The following is a 24,306-nucleotide window of genomic DNA, read 5'->3' on the forward strand; positions in this document are numbered from 1 at the left end:
CTATGTACATTTATTCCTCACCGACACTCTTTAACATGACAAATGACTAATGGTTCCCTCCAATTTCACCAATTAGCTGTAATCGGGGTATATATTTCAATGAAGAACTCCAATGGCGCTGAGACATGCAGAATGAGGACAGAAGAATGGCACTCCCCCTTGCATTTATCAACCAATAGACACAACAGACTATGCCGAGCATACCTGCCAATAAGTACAAATACGAGGAACCGCAACGCGTTATTAATATGCGGAAGGGGTTAACGAAACTGCATCTGGCCACGGGATACCGTTAACCTATATTAGGTAGAGGGACCCCACAGGTAGGTACGTGTCTTAAGATCAACGATCAACGATACAGTATCAACCAGGTCTCTGAATATATTATCTTCGGACGAAACTCCTTTTCATCATGAATTTACTAAGCACCCTTCTTGCCCTCGTTGTCGCGTCAGTGGCGACTGCCATTACAGTGGCTAACCTCGACACCAATCTTGAAGCGCGCGGATGCGCCACTATTGGTATGTCGTGCCAGAGAAACAGCGACTGCTGTGCGTCATACTCGTGCAAGAATGCCGTGGCAAATCTTTCTGTGGTACTGAATCCTTTCATCAACCGGCATTCATGTTTTTGTTTCAGTTGGCGGTCGACTAATAATTACTCTGACTAGTGCCAATGAGAAGTTGAGTGCGCTGCATATACGACAGATTTCACGATATGGTTATCTATCCACCAAAGATGAGTTGAAGGCGGAGGAGAGAGGAGTCAGAGCGCTTGTGTGAGAGATATGCCGGACGCTTATACTACCTCATAGGTTAAAATTTAAACAACTCGAGCCCAGTCTACATTTTATATAGACAATAACATTGCTCCCATCAGTGTTGGCAACTGCCGAGTACTTCACTATTGTATGATAATCTGCTCATATCATACTCCCAAGCCCAATATCTCAAACAACCCGGTGCCACTCAACGTATCTTTCGCAACCAGTATGCCCAGACCAAAAGGCCATTTCAAACTCATGCTGTGTAGGATTCTCCCCCAATCGCATTGGCCATTTCGCAACGATGCTATTGTCTGCCTTCATCTCCAGACCAAGAAAACAACCCATATCTCTGAACCGAGAGCGCTCAATAAGCCTTTCAAAGAGGGTATCATTATCCGTAAATAAATCCAAAGCATCCATCTGGCTGAGAAAGTCGGCGTTGTATTTATTGGCCGGGTCTCCATGCCTAGGTCTCATTGGCAGAAAGCGCTGTAGCGTGTCCATGGCACGAGGCATACAGCTGAGCTGATCTCTAGCGGTGGACATCTCTCTAGTGGCATTAAGAAATAACATGACAAGTGTAGCTTTGGGGTTTTCCTTCTTGCTTTTGAGAAGGGGTCCAAATAATGCAAGCGTTTTTGCTGGTCCCAGGTATCCAAGGTCGGCAATGTTGGCCAGCTGGGAAGTGTTAGTCTAGAACCAATTATTGATGGATAAAATGATAAGATGCATCTTACCTCAATCCGATCATAGAAAGTTTCTTTGCCTCTGAGTGTGGCTAATTTGTCGGGCAAATCCATAGCATCCTTCTTGAAAAGGGATATGTTCAGCTTCAGGCTGTGTAGCCGTTTACAAAACGTCTCTAGATCACGCTTAATGTGTACATAGAGCTGACCATATAGATCATGCTTAGCACCGTAAGAAGTTTGCAGGACTTCGACGAGTGTCCACCCTTGCAGAGGATCTGCGGAATCCGGCATTGGCCAAGGGTGTTCGTTATGGAACAACGTACTTGCTTTGATCAGCGACCGAATATCCGTTGTTCAAAGGTGGATAGTTCAGTACTTACGGATTAGGGACCCTAAAGTCTTCACGGGATGCCCCAAATGGGAGTAATATCCCATCACTTCGGAACTTCCAGGCGGAAAGGCGCCATGAAGGATGTAGCGGAAACAAAGCTCTGTCTCGATAATCTCGGCGGCTATGGGCAAGGGTGACCGACTTATGCAAGACAACAGCTTTATTATAGGAGATATCCGGTAATTCTGGGAGGTAAGATAGAACCCTATCCCACTCAGCTCTGCTGAGTGCTGCGGCTAGTGTACTACTCCCACATGACCACGTTGTCTGTAGGAGACCCCCAGCCTGCACTGGTTTTGCTGCCAAGAAATCCCTTATAGTCGGACGGACCGCGCTTCGGATAGATTCGATAAGGGACTCTGGCAGAAAGGCTGAGTACCATAGGTGTACGATTGCTTCGCTGGCTATATCAGGGGGTAAATTGAACGCCACCAGGAGGAATATGAGGTTTCGTGCCACAACTGCCTCGTCCCGGTCATTGATATCAACATGGATGCGTCCGCGGTACCTGTCTGGGAGAGATGCAATGGTCTTGACTAAATTCCTCAAGTCCCCAGATGCTTTGATACATTAGCGATACGACCATGCACCTAATCCTTGAGCCCGCATACCTGCCAAAAGAAGAGAGAGATCCTGACAATAGCCCTCGCCCTCATTATCCTTTAATTGCAATAGGTCCAAGGCCGGGACATTGCCCCACAAATATTTGTTTCCTCCATACATCGCAACAGGGGTGTGCTCTTCGTCCGAGTTATCTATGAAATGTGGTACACGGTGTTCGACTTCCCATGCCGGACGCCAGTCCGATTTTCGGATGCGATTCTTACAGTCAAGTTTGTGGACCGGCCAGTGATCAGCCTGACAGTCCTTGCTACAGTACTTTTACCATTTGTAAGTCTTTTCATAGAACGGGGTTTTAAGTGCGGGCTACTTACCATTACTAGGTAGCAGCCTTTACAGACCTTGGTGCCCGGTCTAAGGCATCTGATAGCGCCATGTTTCTGAGACGAGCTTGCGCACTGGAAAGGGTCCATTTCGTCGCTGGAGCGGAGAGGCCGCTTAATCTGAATATGCCATCCAAGCTTTGGCTAATAGAAAACGTAAGTGGGATGTCTGAATTTGTTTGCTGGCACAAAAAACGTAGATAAAGTAGTAGTACGAGAAGCGGTGGGCAGAAGTCCTTCAGCTGCCATTTCAGTCATATTATATGACATATCCTAAATTGAAGAGGGGTAATTATCACACTCCCCAGAGTCGCACACTATTGGTGACTCGGTTGCTTTGGCTACGACAAGGCTGGCGGCTACGCAAATCCCGGTGCAGCAGTTTGCATAGAAGCTGCAAACCCCGTTAACTTGGTGTTATACTAAGTATTGGATATGCTATACATACAGTTAAATAAAAGCAAGACATACGTGGGGACATTGAATGCACCGCTAGTCAAGCCACTCCATACGAAATCCACTTTGCTATCTCCGCATCACTGACCAACCAATCATATGCTATGATCGGACGGGTTTGAGTAAAGATCTTACTCTATCTCATATCAAATACAAAATAGCCGCAAGGCAGACTGCATGTTCACAGAGAACATATACACTAACACGTGACCGTGCCCTAGGCTGCCATTTGGCTTGCCTCAGGCATGCCATACGAGGTCGTTGCCTGATTGGGAGCCACTTTATTCCTCTATAAAACTATCAATGTGCAGCCGATATTTCCGAACTTCCAATCATTCCTCAGCTACTCTCGCCGTAGACAGGCCCCCTCCTGAGATCTTGCTGAGGATCCTCAGTTATCTACAACCGAAGCTTGGTCCACCCCTTCTGGTGAACAGCCAGTGGTTCTATTGTGGCCTTTCGCTCCTATGGCGGGAACCATTCTTGTCCGATTTCTCTCGAATTCCAAAAGATCTACAAATACTCTATGCTACCGCAATTGGGAGACTCTTTCTCTGGGAGACTGCCAGAGAGGAGGTGGAGGAGCTCAGCCATTTCGCGTACCCTAGGCTGAAGCATCTCAATATCGGTGCAGATCCTTCAGTCAAGGTAGATATTGCTTGGCTCAAACGGCATATGCATGCTGGGCTCCAGTCAATTGAGTTTCTAGGGGACTTTGATCCGGAGTTATTGCTACATCTTCAGACGAACTGTCGCCAACTCAGGAAAATATCAATCACTGAGCCGGGCCATCGTCTTATCCCAGAGATCTTTCTGGGCTTCCCACAAAACACCCTTGTCACCGAGGTCTCCCTGGATGGAATTGATGTTGGAAATCTACTTGACCTCGAATATACATATATTCCATCAGGTATTTATAGATATAGTGATTACGACACGGAGCTAACCACCATTATCTAAATAGTTCTTGTAGATAGCATTAATATTTCAACCAATGTGCATAGCATTTATCGATATATATAATCGCATTGAGAGTAGTTGAAGCAAGCCGGTAATAACCACAGCAGAGATTCAGGAGGGTTGAGGGATGTGTTTAGGAGGTGAAAGGTAGAGAGGACATTTGCTCAAGTGGCAATGAAGAGCTGGGAGAAGCCGCTTGGCTCCCATAGCACATTTCAAGGGTGGTTTCTACTATTCCCGAACTACAGAACTCGGAGCGATGTGCCAGAAACGTAAATGGTATCCTGAATTGGAATCCGCGTCTAGGAAACGTCACCTCCTTATACAGTGCATGTCAAACTCTTAGATGTACTCCTTATATCTCGATATATTAGTCACGTACATCTAGTTAGAACCAAAATGATAACTGCAATAGCACATAGAAAGGAGGTTTATCCTCAGCAACAAGAACCGAAAAACAAAGAAACAAACATGCACGTAAGCTCCAATTGATAATCCCGAAAATCGAACATATCTGACTAGATTTCTAACAAAGTATCATCTAGTCACAACGTCAATACGCTGTCTATCGCCCCATATCCTATTCAACGCCTCAAGGATATTAGAGATTAAAGGACGAGCCGGGGCCCATGGTACTTGTTGGTCTCCGTAGCAGACGCAGTGATGGAATCCTTCGTCCGCTTAGGGAAACCTTCAAACGATCTGGCATAGGTGGCAATTGAGTGGGCAACCAACTGGAATGAAAGTTCATGTGAGTAAGATGCCATTCAAGAGTTTTACGTATTATCTGCATGGGAGACCCTTACCTTAGTGTTCCACTCCCATGCCGTCAAATTCACATTGCCCACGACATCGCAGATCTGGTGATAGCATGGATCATACCAGTCGCCGGCAACACCACCAAACATCTCCTGCTCCTCCGGTGTCTTGATACCCTCGGCTCCCGTGGCAATACCGCCTCCTGGGATACCGTGACGGATGAACCCGTCATAGTCACTGCGGCCATCGAATGGAATGTAGGTGTGGTTGAGGTCGTGGGCATTATAGAAATCGACGTACAAGTCGCGCAGCTCCTCGGATCCGACCGGGTTTACCGCATTGGTGGCATTGTACACCTGGTACGCAAAGTTCGGGGAACCAAGCATATCGTAGTCCATGAACAGGCGGATCTTCAGGTTCTCCTCGGGGGTAAGCACGGAAACATAGTAGTCCGATCCAAGGAGACCTTCTTCCTCACCCGCCCACCATGCGAAACGCACGCAGTTGTTAACCCGATATTGAGTCAGCAGGGTCGCGAGTTCCAGAAGCGTCAAGCTACCAGAGCCATCATCGTTGATGCCCGGTCCTTCGGCAACGCTGTCACTGTGGCCACCGAGCATCACACAGTTCTCGGGATCGCCCTCGGTCGTCTGGGCGATGATATTGGTCGTATGAATTGTCTCTACAAGGGCATCCATGTAGGCGATACCATCGACCTTCTTGCCCTTCTTGAGCTTCTCCAGGATGGGTGCAGCATCTGCATCAGAAAGGCCCCACGTCGCAACATGGTCTGGTGTGGGGTTACCGAGCGTCCCACTCAGGCTGCCTTTTTCGTTATTATATACCACGGCCGCAACCGCACCGGCTTTTCCAGCCAAGTCCGACTTCGTACCGAACGGACAGGTGCCACGACTAATGAGCGCAATGGCGCCAGACACATCCGATGGGAAATCAGACGCGTCACACCCGAAGTTGGCCACGGCTACTAGGGGTGCATATACGGGTTGTTTGTTCTTGGTAGCAGGTGTTAATCCCATGGGGGCTGCCGATTCGGGTACATTGTCGCCGAGGACCAGGCGGGATTCAAACACATTGCCCGTAACGGCAGGGAAGGATTGGTTCGTGATGGTGTAGTAGTCGCCCAACTTAGCAAGTGTCGAGTAGATGTAATCAATGGTCCCGAGGTGCCCTACAAGTGTCCCCTGATCAGCGGCTATGGGGAGAATTGCATGGTTCAGTTACCTACCTTTACTTCCAATCACCCGAGTCGGGTGATTATATTCTTCCTCTCCCAAGTCCGCAATCTTGGATAGTTCTTTGGCTCTCTTCAACAGGTTCTCCGCTTTGACGTGACCTTGCAACGCGGAGGAGCTGACCAGCTCCTTGCCGGAGGTTATGGGAACCTGAGATTGCAACAAGGGAAGTTGGACTGCGCCAACTTCACCGAGAATCAGGGTAGCGATTGCTACCTCTGGAAGCTGCAGTCGCATGATGGTACACGGTTGAGGTCAAAATGGAGATAAAATCAATGGAGAGCTGAAAGGAGCTGAAAGAGGTCACTCCGGAGCGGAGGTGGAGATCAACAACTCCCCGGTTTGTTTATCCGAGAGGCTGGGGCTTGTCGATCACGCGATAAGTGATAAGATAACCATCATCTCAGACCATGACTCATGAGAAGCTCAGGGCAAGCATACGGAGAGCAAACTAGAAAAGCTGCAATCCTTACAAATTAAGAAGCGATGCAAAATATCAAAAAGTCTATATATTCGAGAACGATTGGTTGTCTAGGATAATTGCAATAATATGTTATGACTTTGTATTGTAGTATGAACTCTGCATCGAGGAACTTTGTAGGGGCAATATAAATATCTACGAGTCGTAATCTCCCTCACCTACAGGCATTGTTCCACACAATGTTTTGATCATATTATCACGACTAATTATATTATTTATGGATTCTAATAATTACTAAATACCTACTATTCAATCGCAGGATCCTTGAGCCAAACTTCCGGTATATGACATAAACAGGAGCACACTTAGTAGAATTAAACAAGGACGATATGTTACAAGCCCGAACAGGTTCATGACCACGCTCTGGCGGCCCGGGCTGTATGTATGTCCAATATAAGATACCAATCTGAGGAAGTACCTGGGTATATTGATATTGTGTTGTACTTAACACCACTCACCGTGCATGGTACGAGCGTAAATATATATCTGTAAAACGTTAGATGAGTATCTAAGTCCGAATCCCTACCGAACACTAACAATAGGCAGATAAAGCTATATAGGTAGATAAGGCTATATAGGTAGATAAGACTTTGCTTGCTGGATCTGAGCCTAGACACGCCCCTCCTGGGTGTTCTGGACGTAATATAAATTGATGGAGAATAACAAGTTGTCTGAATCTGTCGTCTTTTGATTATTGTAACTTCTTATATGCGGGGTGTTGCACTGTTGCGCAGGGTGCGAACCGACTACGTTATACTAGTTCACAATTACCCCGAGGGAGCTAAGCCTAGATAATGGAAGTAAATTAACACAGTGCTATTGTCCCAGAGCGCACTAAGAGTGATAAAACGCTAGACCATGCATTAGTCGCAACACGGCGATTATAGAGATGCTTTCCGCTTAGGCTCAGCCTCGCGCGTCCCAATAACAAATCCACACATTGCCCCAACTCTGCCACACTCTAATACCCCTGGGCACTACATCTACACCAGCCTTCACGGTCAAATATTACGGAACGCGGCAGTTATTGAGATCGAAGTGCAAGATGCTTCACCAAGACGCAGAAGGGGCTATACAGCCAACTCGCACTGGCAAGCCTCTGGGGAACAGCAGCACAGACGAGGAATCCGAAATAGAAGAGCTCAAAGAGATCTCTCCTGAGGCTATCACGATAGCTATCTTTTGTGCTTTATCCTATGAGGTTGTCGCAGTGAAGTACAGTCTCGACGAAGAATTCCGATGTCGTCCCATGGCCGCAGGCCCCCAGAAATACATCTCTTCCTTTGGTCGCATAGGGAGCCATAGTCTCGTTATCGCTCGACCCTCTCAAATGGGCACTGTGAGCGCCGCCCAGTGTGCTGCAACTGTTAGCCATCAGTTTCCCAATGTACGCTTTGCATTGATGGTCGGCACTGGTGCTGGTATCCCCAAGCTTCCCAGCCGTGACATTCGTCTAGGCGATATTGCTGTTAGTATTCCCCAGGACAATCACCCGGGTGTTATACAATATGATTTCGGAAAGTATGAGGGGGATAGATTCGTTCTTAAAGGGTCTCTCAATAAACCCCCGTCGATTTTGATCAGCGCAGACGGATCTTTGGAAGAGGACGAGATGATGGGCCGAAGCCCACTCCGGAATATTTTAAGGAGTATCACAAAGAAGTCTGGATTTAAGCGACCAGACACTGGCGACAATCTTTTCAAGGAGGATTTCCACCATACCGAGAAAGGTAATGACTGCACTGAATGTCTTGCATCCGGTACTGCGAAACTTGTTCTTCGTGATATACGCTGTCGAAAGGATCCTATAGTTCATCGTGGCCTTATTCTTTCGGGGAGCGGCATCGTCAAGAACCCTCAGGATCGGTATCACCTATGCCGAGATTATAATAATGCGATTTGTTTCGATACGGGGGCTGCCGGTATTATGGATGAAATTCCTTGCCTGGTAATCCGAGGAATATGTGATTATGCAGACACCCATAAGCAGCAGGATGGGTGGCACTACTTCGCCGCAGCGACAGCAGCCTCCTATTGCAAGGCTGTGCTTCGCAAATTTGATAGCAAACTTGCAGAGAGAATATGCGACATGAGGGACTCTATCAACACAGGGACAACGGCAATACAAGAAAATCAGCTGTATGTCACTCATGTTATTCCATTATAACGAACTTCAACGCTGATAATGCGAAGTAAGATCCAAGGAGCAGCGCAAGAGATAGCCAAAAAGAATGATCTGGCATGCCTTCCAAGGACGAGGTTTGAGCTTCTTCGGCAAATCCAACAGTGAGCAGGACCAACGGAAGGAAATACATATTCTGGTTACAAGGCACGGTAGCTACTGGGAAATTGACGGACACCCGAACTGTAGCCAACAATGTCGGCAACAAATCGTTGCTCGGAGCAAGTCTCCTTTACTCGAGGTGGGCAAGATCAACATAAAGCTGTTTCCGACACTCATACAGCAACCACTGACCACCATCCCTGGACTGATCTCAGCGGTGAGGCAAGCAATTCAAGATGACCCTCAAGTTTCTGAAAAGATCGCTCCAAATATAGGTGGAAAGACTACGGTTCCGTCCCATTCTTAGCTAAACCTTAGGTTGGATTAGAGCTCTGGATATTGGCCTTGATGCGCTGCACAAATGTGAACAAGGAATCGATATAAAGCCCATCTTTCAACTCTTGCCAAAGCTCGAGCAGGCAGAAGCCGTCAAGCTACCGGTGTTTATGGCCAGCAGACCAGAAGGACCTATCAAACTGGCCTTCAATGCAATTCCAGACCATCACAAGTGACATTACCGCACCTGCTCACGTCATTCGCACAAGCTTGCTCGGGCACAGTGTAAGATGGGGTTGGTGGTGGGCTGGGGCACTCGCAATTGCATGGCTCTTGACAGCTGATTCATGTTTGTCCACACACTCAACTATTAATTCGTATTGCATTCACTAACAGTATCACAGTCTTTCAACTCCTCCATACAGATACAAATACGAGTTCTAAGAGGAGGCAGGGTTTCTCAGCAGCAAACAGATGTAAAGCGCGAGCAGCTTGCTGGCCCCAGTCACAGCAAGCATTACAACTACCCACACGAACAGCTCCAATACCGTAATCGCCATGATTGAAGTGAACACAAGCGTGCCCGCAGTGTAATAGATAGCCCATGTTAGCTGAACCGGCCAGGCTTCGTCCGCTCCCTGCACAGCTGTCTCTCTGCCCGCTCTCCCCGATTTCTCTTCCCGCCAGCTGGCAAACATGCTATGGATCGCACCCGGGATAATCCCCACCAGACACCAGGTCAGACCAAAGATCGGATATGGACAGCCGAGGGCACTGCGCTTAGAGTATATTTCCACCAGCGCCAACGCGGCATAGGCGACGAGGAGGGCCACCAAGGTAGCCGTCACAAATAGAGCTTTCGTGATGTTTGATTTCGCCTTAATATTAGTGAGCCACCCCGTGTGCATCCATGACAACCACTGCCGGAGGCGCTCCTCCTCCACATCTGTCGCAAGGGTGGGCTCCAAGCCCAGCGCCCTAACAGCTGTGGCAGCGATGAATGGCAGCGGGGCAGATACCAGTACAGTACGCCGCTCGGGCCAGGCAATATCGCGTAGTGTTAGGGGCACCAAGCCCATCACAAGGGCAGTTGCTCCGTATTGCTGTTTGCGCGCCTCGTCGGCCTCCATAAAAGTGCAGATAGCGAAGCCCCAGCATGCCTGTGCAGAGTCGGCTGGATAGCGAAAGTATGGAACGAAGGGGGAATACACCAGCCCCGAGGGACAGCCTTCAACGTCATCGGCCAGCGCGCCAAGCGCGAAGAGTATGAATAGGGTAAGAAAGAAGATAAATCGAGCGTTGCGGGCCATATCGTCCGTCCGCCCGTAAAGGAACGAATTTGAAAAGTGACACCCGAACTTCAAATGAATGCTAAAGGGATAATGAGAAGTATGCTAGTGGAGACGCAAATTGAAACAGCATGTTTTGGGTTCCTTCTGCGAAGACTAAATATCCATCAGCCGCGCTGGGGCTCTGGGTAAAAAGCTGAAGAAGGAACACACTGGCCACCTGACAAAGTTTAGCTTCTTCGGTAGTCATCCTAGCGTTATTTTATCACGCGGAGGCAGTCCGCATGTCAGTCATCTAACCAATAGATCCGTGAGGCTAAATGTATAATTATAGCTTTTTACCTCTAAAGAGGCACGTCAACGCTCAAACTCGTATTCTTTTGCGTTGATACCCAATAGCGCCCCCACGTCCCCGAGGCTGAAGATAAAGACGAGGCCTAAGTGGATGTAAAGGGGCAGGTGGAAATTGCTCGTTAATCCCACTAGCACGAATATGTAAAGTGGCGGTTTGCCAAGCTCTGACCTCTTCCGCCGATTTTGTTATGACCAGGAATAAGACCGTCGAAGGGGGGCAGCAAGAGATATTGAAGAGGTGCTCTGATGTTCCGAGGGATATGATATTGTTGGAGCGACAGGAACCATAGCAAACTACAGAGGAGAAGATATAAAGACAGGGAACGGCCCAATCAAGTTCCATTGACGGATGAGAGATCAGAATTTAACGGACCTTCTCCAGCGATCTTAACCGCTTTCAGGGCCATATGAGAAAGGAAGCCCTTGATACTGCATTAGTGTAGTTAGTTACCAATGTGGAATTAATCATCATTGCCCTCATGTTGTGTGTCAGGCAGTAGGGGTAAAGGGTTAATGTTATCCGACAATATACCGAACGCTCCTGGGTTCTCCCGTCAATCATCACGTAGCAAATGAACCTGTATGGAACCTAAGATCGATACATTTTATCCATATATACAAGCAGCTCTGCCGCATGTCATATCCAACCTAAGTCAGTAAAGTAGAAGCAACGTGAGGAGGTCTCTGTCTGTCTTTTCGGCCTAGATTTCAGAGCTCACGGGGAGAATAAAAAAAGTGAAAAATTTAGATTTAACAGATCAGAATATCAGAGGCGTATTTAATGAGGCTTACCGCGTAATAAGCGAAAAATATCATAAAGTTCTTACTAGCACAATAGTTTTGAGAGGAAGAGGACCTTTACTATAATTTTTTACAAACAATAAGTCATTAAGTCAGCTTGAGTAATTAGTAGTTAATTTAAAATTCACTAACAGCAAAAATGCCTTACCAAATCAATAGATACAGAAAGAGCAATGAGATGGAGGGAAGGATAAGCAAGTATGGTCCCACTGTTGACGGATAAGTTTATCGACTGTAAGGTACGAACACTTAATCGGAGCGCTATACCATTCTAAGTAATTTGCCGTCACGACCTTGGCACCTGCAAAAGAAAAGAGGACGATGCAGAGTTGGCAGTACGTGCAAAGCCCAGCACAACTACTCAGTACCGTATACTCAGTAAACGTGGATCTGCAGGCGTGGCTGGTATATCTCCCTCGACTCTGCAGAGGAAATTCTAACGAGAAATGTGCCAAAAAAGATTGACCGACGCAGGGATCGAACCTGCAATCTCTTGATTCGTAGTCAAGCGCCTTGCCATTGGGCCAGCCGGCCAATTGTTAAACTACACCTCTTATATTTAGCATTATCAACAAAGCCTTAGAAGTGGCCCTTGGCCTCCCATCATTCATCATCGCACAATTACGTAGAAGCTACTACGAGTCTCAAGTCGAAGAGACCGCGGGGTTCGAGGTTGCCCACGATCATATACTCAGCTGATGAGAAATAGCCAACGTGTTAGTCACTATAGTTCTATCCTCATGAATTAATTGATTTCCTTTCTTCTTCTTCTTCTTCTTCTTCTTTTTTTTTTTTTTTTTTTTTACACCTCTCGGTTCAATACGTTCTTTACAACACCATGTTTATATTTCTAACCCCCGCAATCTTCTTCCGACACCGCCTTCCCTAAGTTACGAAACGTAATGCCAACTTCGGTTGGCGGTCTGTTTGTGCCCCGCGTTTAACAAAGTGGGGGAATTTTGAGATCACCATGTCATATCAACCATCACTTCGATAATTCTTCAAGAATCGCTGAACCAATTTTCCGTCTAAAATGCCTTCCCTTCAAGAGAGCAAGCTCGCCTTCATTGGCGGTGGCAACATGGCCTCCGCCATCATCGGAGGTCTTGTCAACAAGGGCGTCCAGAAGCAGAACATCTGGGTTTCCGAGCCTTGGGATGTCAACCGAGAGAAGATGGCGGCCCTTGGGGTGCAGACCACTACTGTCAATGTCGAGGCTGCAAAGGATGCTGATCTGGTTATTATTGCGGTCAAGCCGCAGGTTACCAAGGGCGTGTGTGAGGAATTGGGAGCTGCCTGGTCTCAGCGTACAACCTTGCCCGTTGTGGTCAGCATTGCCGCGGGAATCACCCTCGATAGTCTGGTTCAATGGCTCCGCACAAGCGACGGACGCAACGCACACGTTGTTCGTGTTATGCCAAATACCCCAGCGCTCGTTGGCGAGGGAGCTTCGGGTCTGTATGCGAGCAAGGATGTAACGTCGGAAGAGAAGGAGCTTGTCAATGCTGTTCTTGGAAGTGTCAGCAAGGCCACCGAGTGGGTGGATAAGGAAGAATTGCTCGATGTTGTCACGGGGCTTTCTGGTAAGCTTTCTGCATAAATCCCGTATCGTAAGGATGCGCATTGACACGGTTTAGGATCGGGCCCCGCCTACTTTTTCGCCATGGTGGAGCATTTGGTTGCCAGTGCGACTGCCCTGGGTCTTTCCGAAGAACAGGCTACTCGGTTGGCTGCACAGACATGTCTCGGTGCCGGCAAGATGCTTGTCGAGTCGTCGGATAGCCCGACTCAGCTGCGCAAGAACGTTACCAGCCCGAATGGAACCACGTATGCCGCCCTTCAGACATTCGAGTCGCTGGGCTTCAAAGAGACTGTTGATAGGGCTGTCAATGCTGCCACCTCCCGCGCAGCTGAATTGGGAAACACTCTTGGCAAGCAATAAATATCACAGAATCTTTTTTATGAGGGAAGGTAACAAAGGAAAAGTGTCCAACGTACCTTGTATGTGTCCATAACCTCAAAACATTGATCAGAGCCTGACAGTTCAATGCTAGCTAGCATCCTCTAATCATTTGTGACCATCAGCGTATGCATAGAATACTAAAAAGTCTATGAAGTCTGTACTGTATGAAAATCAAGCAACTATGCTGTTTCCCAGTCCATTCCCATGATGTGCAAGATAGATAAAGATGTCGACAGTCATAAACCACTGTAATTCCAGCAGCGAGTGTTGCATTTGGGTCATCGTAGGTTAGCAGGGGTTTGCTATATAGGGTTTCTTTAGACTTTAAGAGTCGTAACCCTAACCCGTGCTGCAGTGATTGGTAGTAGTTTACTAGTATGATTCTTTCATATGTAGCTTAATAAGGCAACAGCTTGTGCTTCCTCTTCCTGATACTTTAGCTAACTCACATTATGTCTTTAATCATTCGCGATATCAGAGTTGGATTAGCCAGCTCTAATCATATATCGATATGTCATTGTCTGGGATCCATATATCGCTCATATCCCGATGAAATGTAGCGTGATGGGACGACCGAATGCCTGAGGCGAGAAGCTATATAGGTAAGGGAACCGCATATGCGTATAGAGCCCTACCCTTTGAAGAAGAGGATCGCCTTATGCATATGCTAGATGCTTGGGTAAATACCTCGAAAATAAACCAGCGAGCTTAAACCAAGCCAACCTCATCTTATAATCAAAGGTGTCTTAAGCACGGCCAGTCATGGATCTAATGAAGGCACGCCCTAGGATCAATTCTCTATACAAACTGTATGTGCCTGTAATAGTCTATCTTCGGATCGTTGAACAATGTGATTACAAGAAAAAGTACATTGTGGAGGGTAGGCCTACTAGAAACCACCACGGGAAAATACCCCGCAAAGCATTGGATCATTCCTACAAGGCTGTCAGTGTTGTGATAAGTGCTAGACCCGCTCTTAACCAAAGAAATATATAGTTGCAGGTATCTCTGAAACAAGCGTTGCGGCGAATTAGCTTTGAGAAACTAGATGGGGTTGCTAATCTGCTGGTTAACCCTCATGTCATTTTCATGTGAATTCTATTTATCTTGAACTGACAAAGGCGTTAGACAATTGGCCCTGAATAGTAAGTCGTAGGTCAATGACTGGTCGGCGCTTAGATATAAGCCGGCAGAGTGCCCGGACCGCATTGCCGAGCTCACATACGGCAAAAGCTCCGTGACAAAAATTGTTGGTGCTGGACCCACGGTGCTGATCAACTTATCTACCAGTGAATCCATAGGCCGGGTTAGGGTTCGGTTCGAACGATGAAACAATCGCAGCTACCCCGTTCTGTAAGCGAGATGGCCCTAGGACTGCCTTTTATATTAATCAGCCAACAACGGGCATACCATCTGATAAGAAACTTGCGTGCTTTCAGATTGTTGTTTCATATAAGCCTGACGATCTGCAAAAGCTAAACCTGGAGAACCTAGATCAGTAACCATGAAGCGGGAAACAGTTATTGTTTCTCCTACAGTGAATCCGTAAAGATAAATACTGCGGATGCCATTTCACCCACTTACTATCCATAACGTATATGGGATAATAACAGGACTGCGCTTACCATGAGACCTTTTCTACTTCTTACGTCACTGCTAGCTAGCAGTGCCCTTGGACTACCCAGCCTATCAACCAAGGTGTATGGAACGCCTGCTGGGTTTGCGTACAGCGTTACAGGAGGTGGAAATGCGACACCAGCTGCCCCAGCTAACGTGACTCAACTGCGCGATTGGCTTACGGATAGCAAGCCTCGCGTCATCGTGCTCCACAAGGAGTATAACTTCATAGGTAGCGAAGGCTACTGCGAGAATTGCGCTTGCTGCGTATTCAATACTGATACTTGTGGTGACGGTGGCCAGGATGCGATCGAAACGGATTTTGGTTGGTGTGGAGATAGGACACCAGTCGACTGCACCTATCCCAACACGACCACGATCGACGTGGCATCGAATAAGACTATCGTCGGGCTTGGATCCAAAGGTGTCATCCGCGGTAGCGGACTGCGCCTTGTAAATGGCGCCTCGAATGTCATTGTCCAGAATATTCATATCACAGATATTAATCCTGGATACGTCTGGGGTGGAGATGCGATATATATGAATGGTTGTGATTTGATTTGGATTGATCATGTAAAGATTTCACTGGTTGGACGGCAGATGATATCTATGGGATATGAATCCAGTAGGTTCCCCTCTGCTGTGTGAAAGTGTTTATATTCCCAACGATTACTTACCAAGTACTACCAGGTGGACGTGTCACTATCTCAAACACCGAGTTCGACGGACGAACCTCGCATTCCGCTACCTGCGACGGACATCATTACTGGACCATCCTCGGGCTCGGAGAGAACGACAAAGTGTCCTTCTTCAACAACTGGATCCATCATACCTCTGGACGCTCACCAGACCTGGGTTCCGTGAGCGCTTGGCACATTTTCAACAACTACTGGTCCAACAACACAGGACATGCGTTCTCTGTGACCCCCGAACCTGCTATTCTATTGGAGGGCAATGTATTCTACGATGTAGCGAGGCCGACGGAACCTGGCAACGGATATGGAATGTTTATCACGAACTCCAGCACGGTATCCACGTGTGACTCAACCATGAAACGCCCGTGTCAAGAAAACCTGCTCACAGGCAGCGGTGACCTATCGCCGTATACGACGAATAATGTGACATCCTTACAGACAATCGCCGATGCGGACGAGCAGAACATTAACATCATGCCCGTCGGCCAGGTTCGAGCCTATGTTATGACTAATGCGGGCATTGGGAAGGTTGGCTTCAACGGGACTGTCACTCCTACAGTTTCACCTTCGAGTTCAGTCGCGACTCAACCTGCCACCGTGACACCATACCAGCTACACAAGGATCAAAATCGTGGCCACCAGTACGTGCGCTTTCACCATCGAAGCCTCTAAGTGTCGTTCGCATTCCTTTGTCAACATGGTCGAATATGTCGATTCTTTGTTTGTAACTTCCATAGTTCTTCGGATTTTGGCGGACCGATGCGTTGCCATAAGAATCTTGCATCGTGGATTGTTGCTTCCTGTGGTTTCCTAATATGATAATAATCGTCTGTTTTAATTCAGCTCGTATGATATAAACATATCCGTTCGAGGAGCATGAAGTAGTGGCAGGACAATTTATCAAGAATCTTTATCATTTCCTAGTAAATTAAGCCGTCTAATAGCTATACCACCAATCAGACTGAGAATTTGTCCCTAATATCAATCCATTACTACTTCCATTCACCTCGCCCGGCAACCACATGATTCACCGAAGATGCAGGATGACCAAATTGCAGCGCCAATCCAGAAAACAATAAATAATAAAATGAAATTAATTCTAACCCATAATTTGTGTATATGCACTGTCGCATCATGTCACAAGTAAGAAGGTGAACATTTTACTTCTCACCACCAGGGTGACCAGTCGCAGAACAAGCTTCTAGAAATTCCCCAAAGAAAAACGGCATCGCTAACTGGGTGGTGTCTGCGGAGATGAGATCCAGAAGGCAGAGACTGTCCAGCTGTTACGATTCCTGTTAGAAGTCATGATGTATGGGATATGAGTGAGCCATCTAGCCTTGCTATCATGCTACATTTCGAGTAAAAGAAAAAGGGACCAGATTCGTTACCGGACTGAAGCTATCCTTCTCATCGTAATCGACCCGTACCAGTGAATTTGAAAGGCGGGTACGGTGAATTAAATCGAGCTTCTGGACAATGTACTTTATGTACCGATGTTTGAGTAGTGTTACCGAAAACTCAACCATTTTACATTCAGCCACGCTTGCCACCCACTGCTAATCTTAAACTCTTGCAGAGCCTTTGAATATAACTATTCTTCAAGTATATCAATTAATAATACCCTAAACTTACAGTTTAAGTCATCCTAGATTTAATTAGGTCTTTCTAATTATGATAGTGGTAGTGGTAGTTGTAGTGCTTTAAGGGACTAGAGCACTTACCGAGTCTGCACCCGTTAGCTTTCACCAAAGCCTATTCCGATTCAAAGGCTAGTAGTATTAGTAGATCCATGTGTTGACTCTAATAGGCAGATCTAATTGGCTAATCTATGGTGCGTTGGTGTTGGTCAAGTTGGTAATATTTTTGCATTACTTGGAAGTTCGATTTAGTCCGCCGTAGGCGGGATCATCTAGCCAAATTAAAATCAAACTTAAAGTTAAACAAATGTAAAGTTAAAATAAAATAAATCATCCGATTTTCCTATGCAGATCATCTGGACGTGATTGGCCACGCGTGCATTGACTGAGTAGTCAAGTAAGGCTGCCAGAACAGCCATCTTCTTGGGGAGTATGGACAGCAACATGGCTCAACCACGCGAAACATACACCTCATTGCTTGACCATGCTTATTGTCAGGAGTACTTGAGCAGTGCTACAATCGCGTTGCGATACGTTCCTCCACTTCCTCAGGGTTGGGAACTGAATTAAGGCCTAGAAGAAAGAGTTATGATTTTCATGTTTTCGGAGATAGTTCGAATGGAAATAGGCCCCCAATGACCTGCTCCTTTATGATGGTCTGGGGGGATGGATTGGCAAATCAAGGAGTACATAGGCAGAGAAACCCACGCTGCAAGCAGGATAGTTAGAGTGGTTCCCCTACTAGGCACGCCCAAGCTATGTGACCTGTGGATCTTAGCAAACCTCTTTGAACATCATTTGATTTTCCATGGTTCATTAAGGTGGTTCGTATGGGAGAAGCCAGAATGAGGAGAAATATAACAAAGATTCTAGATCGTGTCTAAAAGAGATACTAGGATGAATAAGTGAACAAAAGCACCGTGGTAGCAGATTTTCAAGGATGGCAAATAGTAGGAATGCAAACCAAGAACATCAGAAGACTCTACTCAATGATCGACCATACAGCCCTAGCATTCATAAGCTGCCTAGATAAATAGTCACTCCCGTTACTAGCAGATTCACTGAGGTTCCCTTTCCTCTTCCAGTCCACCTCGTCTTTTCTCCCCTTGTAATTATTACATGATTATCCCGTGCAGTGCATAGTCATTGCTGTACCCCTTTCAATATGTTCCTCAACTGGAAGACGTTTACTCTAGCCCTAGCTACCTATATGTGTTCTTTTGTTGCGACCTCAGCCAAGGGGACAAATTCCGGCCTCTCTGGCGCCGGTCTGTACGGCATTTCCTTCACTCCTTATACCTCCAGCGGCACCTGCATGTCCCAGGATGAGGTCACTAAAAGTCTTCAGCGCATCAAGAAAATGGGCTTTGACTTGGTCCGTGTCTACTCGACCGACTGCAATAGCCTTGAGCGCATTGGCTCAGCCTGCAAGGAGCTCGACATTAACGTGATTCTTGGCGTCTTTATTGGCAGCTCCGGCACTTCTGGCGCCCAGGAGCAGGTCCAAGCTATCTCCCACTGGGCTCAGTGGCCCATGGTTAAGCTCATTGTGGTTGGTAATGAGGCTATACAGAGTGGCTGTACCAGTGCCTCCAAGCTCTCTTCCTTCATCTCCTCTGCTAGACGGACCTTCAGGGCCGCTGGTTACTCTGGCAATGTGACCACCAGCGAGCCCCTTGCTATCTGGAAGAAGCACGGTGTCTCCACTCTCTTATGCAGCCAGGTCGATATTGTCGGGGCTAACGTGCACCCGTTCTTCAACGCTAAATTCACCCCTGCTCAGGCTGGTGTGTTCGCCCGCTATGAGTATAGCGAGCTTGCGAGAATTTGCAAAAAGCCCGTGCTCATCCTCGAGACCGGCTGGCCCAACGCTGGTGACGCCAACGGCCTTGCTGTCCCTGGTGTTGCTGAACAGAAGACTGCCATCACCGCCATTGCAAAGAACATGGGTCCTAAATCCGTCTTCTTCTCCTACTCCGACGATCCCTGGAAGCCCCCCGGGGAGTTCAACGAGGGGCAGCACTGGGGTTGTCGCTCTGTCTTCTCGTCACGCCGTCCCTCGTTGATGGAGCTCGTGGGCTCTACATTGTTCAATTTATACAAGAGAATTCAGGGAGTATATCCTTTTGCTAATCTTTGAGCTGGATGGGACCTTACTGATTGGCTCCATCGATGTTAGATATGTGGATCCTGGATCAATCTGATCCAGCGTGATTGTGTATTTTCCCCCCCTTGTCTATTATGTTGGTGTACAAGATTGGTAAGGTATTAACTATATGAATATTCAATAAATGAGTGCGTAGATCTGTTATGCTAGGCCGATTCAGGGACCCGTAGTCAGCAGAACCTAATAAGGCCCTGCTTGTAAGAGATATAGTAGCCAGGGGTCCATATTCCACAAGACTAAAAAATCACATACTTCTTAATTTACGATTCAGATAGGCTGGCCTGCAGCTATATATTCTTCCGCCGACGTACTTTTATTATAGAGTAGCTATTATAAGCCTCTGTGCACGCTGTGTACTCTTCAGTCAATATTCTTTTTTTTTTCTTTTCTTTTCGAAAAGGGTAGGCTGCATACATTGGAGGCACAGGGATGGTTTGGTAATGGCGTGGCCACTACCGCTATTCTGTGATTTAAAATGTCGGTGCCAAATTTCGCGCGTGGCCGAGCCGATTCGGCGGCGAATGTTAATACTGAGAATGATACGTAAGCTGAAGCCTAGTGCTGTCCTGCGTAAACTGACCATTTATATGCAATGACAATAGGCATGGCTATCTTTTTTTTTTTTTTTTTTTTTTTATAATCCCTGTATCGTAAGCGTCTATGCTAGAAGGAATATGCCACATAGCGTACTGGGTATATCATAAGGATATCTTTGCTCGGAGTAGTGGTCGAGGCCAACAGAGCTCCTTTCACCCCGAGAGAGCTAACCGGTCCAGATTCCACGACGTTTTTACTGGTTTTTACTTCTGCCTGATAAATTGGTGTCGAAAGCAAGGTATTGAGGGCTTATACGTAGCGGACCTAGTTGATGATCCAGTCTGTTTTCACTTTATAGACTTCAGGAAAGTCTCCGATCTCCCGACAGAGACGGTTGCAGACTTTTGGGAAATAGTATATTCATACCAGGTCATGTCTACCCCGTATATCTTCGGCAGTAGTTCCCGCGCGCTAAGGTTAGCGTGACGAATATACTGGTAAGTAGAGTAATGGTCGCTTAGACGGATACACTGAGAGAACACTTGGCACTCTCGGCATCTGCTGAACATCAATCCCATGTTGTCACCCGCACGCAACCCCACATATCGAACTGACGCTAGATCCGAACTCTATCCACCTCTAAATGAGTCCTACAGAATGCCCATTTCTCTTTTAGACCTACCAAGTGAGCTCCTAGACCGAATCGTCGAGCTGGTCTTGCGCTACGAAGTCCCTGCCCCGGAACGTCCCCTACCAGGATGGCAGAACTACGTGCCTTGGCCCCGCCAAGACGGGGACTGTCTTTCGGCAGCGCACGGGGTTTCGACCGTCAAATACTGGCGGGCGCAGGAGAGATATCATGAGGCGTGGACATCTAACCCTTTATCGCTTCTACTTGTCAATCACCAGATTGCCGAAGTAACCAAGCGAAGACTGGATAAGTCACTTACGCCATCGGTGTTCAAGCTCGATGTAATCCTGAGCGACGAGAGGGAGCTACATCCACGCTGGTGCTTTCTTTCCACCCCCTGTCGCCATGTGGAGGATCTCACAGTCACCTTCAGGGCGGTTGGCTCCTGTCCAACGTCGTCTTGGCGCAGATACCACTTTCTACCCGACGGTGACGCCCCACCCCGAATTGTCTGGACCTTCTACTATCTGTTGGAACGCTTCCTGGAAGTTGGCCCTTTGGCGGAGCATAGAGTCGCCAGCGTTGGACCCCGTACGGATGAGATGTCGTTTACGATCAACCGGTTAACCCTAGACTTTGTCTCACCCGCTAAGGAGGAAACGTTAGCACCGGCTGGTGAGAGTTTCTGGGGCTGGATAAATTGTGCCGATGAAGATCACTCAAAATCATCCACATCACTTTGTACCGGGGGTCTCGCCTTGCCCATGCGACCGGAATGGTTGGCCGATTTGATCAGTGAATATATTGGATATCTTCTGGGCATGGGTATCTCGATGGCACCTTATGGAAAGATGTTGTATGAGTATGTGGGAAGCGTCAGGGTCTGTGTCGATGGGAAACTGATAAAGGAGTATCGAATTGACTACAGGTTAAAGGACCTGAATTATGTTGGCCTCGAAGAAGATTACAAAGCGTACTGGGATTTTCCACGGTGGAAAGAGAAGGTTTATAGTATGCGTCAAAAGGCCGGGCTTCCTGTTATTCTGTGATAAATATGGGTCTGGAATTGATCGTTAGTCTAGATAATCTGTCTTCGTCTGCTATTTTGAATATAGTTGTATATAGCATTGTGTCTGTCTTAATATCAGGCGATGGATAATCAATGAGTATCACATTGCGAAAGAAACGCCGAAATATGCGAAATGTCCCTCAACGGTGGAAAAAGTGAAGCATGAATAGAATGAAGAACCATCTTGCGATGTCGTCAAAAGCGAAGCAATAAACCATAACAACCGTTGACAGATGAGACTCAAGGACATTTTAGAAAATGGCTTTCAACTTCAAACCCGTCTGATGGAGACGAACGCCCAAAATCAGAGTGGACCCTACAATCAACAGCACACCCGAGAAGATCTTCATCCCTGTATATACTCCATCCCAGTGTTGCAAGATAGCACCCGCGATCGGATTGGTTGTCAGACCACTAATAGACGCGAACAGGAACAGAAGTCCAGTCCTATATCCAATCTCCGTGAATGGAGAGAGTTTCACGACTAGTCCAGGGGCAAGCGCAACGTACGCACCCGTGGCGAACCCAAAGAGAACGGCGAAGACAATGGTTCCGGCGTTGCTCGAGGCGGGTATCCACAGCGCGAGAACTATAATGCCAGCGATATAGGTGACAACCACGAAGATATTGTATGAGCCGATCTTGTCGGCGAAGATTCCAGCGCCTAGACGACCGAAGAGGCTATATATATAATTCTTTGTTCAGTGATGCTTTATGATGCGATTCGAATAGCAGGATTGAGCCTTACCTGCCTGCATTCAGAATGGCAACCAAGTACTCAGCTAGGTCACGGCCCATGCCCCCTGCCATTGCTGCAGTAACGAGATAATTCATCGGCACGAAGATCCCGAAAGTGAGAATGAAGAAACCGGCTACCAGTAATATCATCCCTGACTCTTTGAAAGGTCGTATCAGGGATTCCTTCGATAATTTTCGCGGGTTCGGTGGGAGACGGGACTTGACAGTAAGGGTAGCTATAACCAAAAGAAAGAGAATCATGAACGCGCAAATCCTCATAGTCCATGGAAATCCAATGATATTCATTAGCTTGCTGATCATAATAGGAAAGATGACTCCCCCAATACTTGAGCCGGAGGATACAATGCCGTATACTGCACCGCGCTTCTTACTAAACCAGCTGGGGATGCAGCTCACCGCTGTAAAATGTTAGACGAAATGGGTAGACCGACAGGGCGCATGGAAGATATGTATACCTGCTTGGAAGATGGCAGCTACACCAATGGCGCTACATACACCCTGCGAGAGGAGTATCTGATAGTACCTTTTTGATATCGATGTCATCATTAAACCGAAGACATGCAGAAGCGATCCGCCCAACAGAAGATATCGAGGACCAAATCTGTCGTAGATTTGACCTGCAATCGGCCCCTAGTTCAGCGTTAAGCATGTGTCGGTAGGTCTATCTCGGTGAGGCAGAGAGGGTCGCTACCATGGCAAACATGAAGAATATCTGCAGCGATGGAATCCACGAGATTTTGCTACTGGAATACTGGCGGAGGAGGTTATGCTCGTAGTATGCCTGAAATTCTCCAATACCTTATATGACGAATATCAAGTGTCAGCAATGTGAGTACAACTTCAATCTATGGAATCTGGAGACGTACTGTTAATCCACCCAAAGCTGCAAAACAAGACACACCACGCTCCCAGGACCATGAACCACGCGGTGAGACCTCCGTCGGGTGTATCGTTAGAGGTCATAGACGGCCCACCTTTCTCATTTCTCTGATTACCTGTGCACGTTTCTACCGATGACGAGTCGTTCCTAGTTCCGACTGTTGAGAGAGTCTGATCTGTAGCTCTGGGGGTCGACATGTTACTGTGTAATACCGCAGTGAAAGTGGTTATAGCTAAACGCATTGAATGGGGTTGCTCGCAGTTTTGTACAAAAGATGTGGGACTTTCGTCTCTTTTATATCGGCTGGTGTCGGGTTACACCAAGTCGGCACGGAGGTTGGCGAATGGCCGACGCTCTGATTGAAATAGATCTGAACACGTCAGTGGATATCATCGTGATATCCCTTGAGAGACGCGAGAGGTGAGGAACAATAAGCACAGAAAAGCGTTCTAGGTGTGACTCCTAACCAGGTGAAGGTATGTTTCATGCCGGCATCTCTCCATGGGTTTATAAATTCAATCACTCGTTGCACTAAGCCGGTATTATACAACCTTTATAACGATGCTTACGTCGATATATAAAACCAAAAGTTTCATTTCTCTTTCGAGGCAACTCCGAATCATACTATGATAAGTCTGTAAAAAG

The 24,306-nt window shown here is 47.2% G+C and overlaps 9 protein-coding genes and 1 non-coding gene across 10 annotated transcripts; 5 read left to right on the forward strand and 5 right to left on the reverse strand.

Moving 5' to 3' along the window:
• Positions 1-949: 949 nt before the first annotated feature.
• Positions 950-2,880, reverse strand: BDV38DRAFT_280021 (uncharacterized protein; the record flags this gene model as incomplete). Its single annotated transcript, XM_032059195.1, has 5 exons — positions 950-1,444; positions 1,504-1,777; positions 1,836-2,406; positions 2,458-2,725; positions 2,782-2,880. The coding sequence occupies 5 exons, from the start codon at positions 2,878-2,880 to the stop codon at positions 950-952; spliced, it is 1,707 nt and encodes a 568-aa protein (XP_031916585.1).
• A 1,617-nt stretch (positions 2,881-4,497) lies between these two features.
• Positions 4,498-6,543, reverse strand: BDV38DRAFT_239829 (uncharacterized protein). Its single transcript, XM_032053812.1, has 3 exons — positions 6,212-6,543; positions 5,013-6,154; positions 4,498-4,940 (listed from the first exon to the last, which is right to left on the reverse strand). The coding sequence occupies exons 1-3, from the start codon at positions 6,453-6,455 to the stop codon at positions 4,815-4,817; spliced, it is 1,512 nt and encodes a 503-aa protein (XP_031916586.1). The 5' UTR covers positions 6,456-6,543; the 3' UTR covers positions 4,498-4,814.
• Positions 6,544-7,527: 984 nt separating this feature from the next.
• BDV38DRAFT_18964 (5'-methylthioadenosine/S-adenosylhomocysteine nucleosidase family protein) lies at positions 7,528-9,168 on the forward strand. Its single transcript, XM_032052242.1, has one exon. It carries the CDS (start codon positions 7,745-7,747, stop codon positions 8,864-8,866), a length of 1,122 nt encoding a protein of 373 aa, XP_031916587.1. The 5' UTR covers positions 7,528-7,744; the 3' UTR covers positions 8,867-9,168.
• Positions 9,169-9,699: 531 nt separating this feature from the next.
• Positions 9,700-10,569, reverse strand: BDV38DRAFT_280024 (uncharacterized protein; the record flags this gene model as incomplete). Its single annotated transcript, XM_032059196.1, has 1 exon — positions 9,700-10,569. One exon carries the CDS (start codon positions 10,567-10,569, stop codon positions 9,700-9,702), a length of 870 nt encoding a protein of 289 aa, XP_031916588.1.
• A 1,596-nt stretch (positions 10,570-12,165) lies between these two features.
• BDV38DRAFT_t70 lies at positions 12,166-12,237 on the reverse strand. The gene has a single exon. It is a non-coding gene; the product is annotated as a tRNA-Arg (tRNA).
• Positions 12,238-12,712: 475 nt separating this feature from the next.
• On the forward strand, positions 12,713-13,858 carry BDV38DRAFT_239834 (pyrroline-5-carboxylate reductase family protein). Its single transcript, XM_032053813.1, has 3 exons — positions 12,713-13,286; positions 13,341-13,704; positions 13,758-13,858. Exons 1-2 carry the CDS (start codon positions 12,737-12,739, stop codon positions 13,643-13,645), a joined length of 855 nt encoding a protein of 284 aa, XP_031916589.1. The 5' UTR covers positions 12,713-12,736; the 3' UTR covers positions 13,646-13,704; positions 13,758-13,858.
• Positions 13,859-15,292: 1,434 nt separating this feature from the next.
• On the forward strand, positions 15,293-16,650 carry BDV38DRAFT_280026 (polysaccharide lyase family 1 protein; the record flags this gene model as incomplete). Its single annotated transcript, XM_032059197.1, has 2 exons — positions 15,293-15,908; positions 15,974-16,650. The coding sequence occupies 2 exons, from the start codon at positions 15,293-15,295 to the stop codon at positions 16,648-16,650; spliced, it is 1,293 nt and encodes a 430-aa protein (XP_031916590.1).
• Positions 16,651-18,783: 2,133 nt separating this feature from the next.
• On the forward strand, positions 18,784-19,758 carry BDV38DRAFT_280027 (glycoside hydrolase superfamily; the record flags this gene model as incomplete). The annotated part of the gene is made up of 1 exon (XM_032059198.1): positions 18,784-19,758. The coding sequence occupies one exon, from the start codon at positions 18,784-18,786 to the stop codon at positions 19,756-19,758; it is 975 nt and encodes a 324-aa protein (XP_031916591.1).
• A 1,221-nt stretch (positions 19,759-20,979) lies between these two features.
• BDV38DRAFT_280028 (uncharacterized protein) lies at positions 20,980-22,002 on the forward strand (the record flags this gene model as incomplete). The annotated part of the gene is made up of 1 exon (XM_032059199.1): positions 20,980-22,002. The coding sequence occupies one exon, from the start codon at positions 20,980-20,982 to the stop codon at positions 22,000-22,002; it is 1,023 nt and encodes a 340-aa protein (XP_031916592.1).
• A 271-nt stretch (positions 22,003-22,273) lies between these two features.
• On the reverse strand, positions 22,274-23,858 carry BDV38DRAFT_290240 (major facilitator superfamily domain-containing protein; the record flags this gene model as incomplete). The annotated part of the gene is made up of 5 exons (XM_032061436.1): positions 22,274-22,703; positions 22,771-23,179; positions 23,277-23,304; positions 23,473-23,579; positions 23,648-23,858. 5 exons carry the CDS (start codon positions 23,856-23,858, stop codon positions 22,274-22,276), a joined length of 1,185 nt encoding a protein of 394 aa, XP_031916593.1.
• Positions 23,859-24,306: the final 448 nt, after the last annotated feature.

Source organism: Aspergillus pseudotamarii (genome assembly GCF_009193445.1).
Source record: "Aspergillus pseudotamarii strain CBS 117625 unplaced genomic scaffold BDV38scaffold_11, whole genome shotgun sequence".
Taxonomy (NCBI): Eukaryota; Fungi; Ascomycota; class Eurotiomycetes; order Eurotiales; family Aspergillaceae; genus Aspergillus; species Aspergillus pseudotamarii.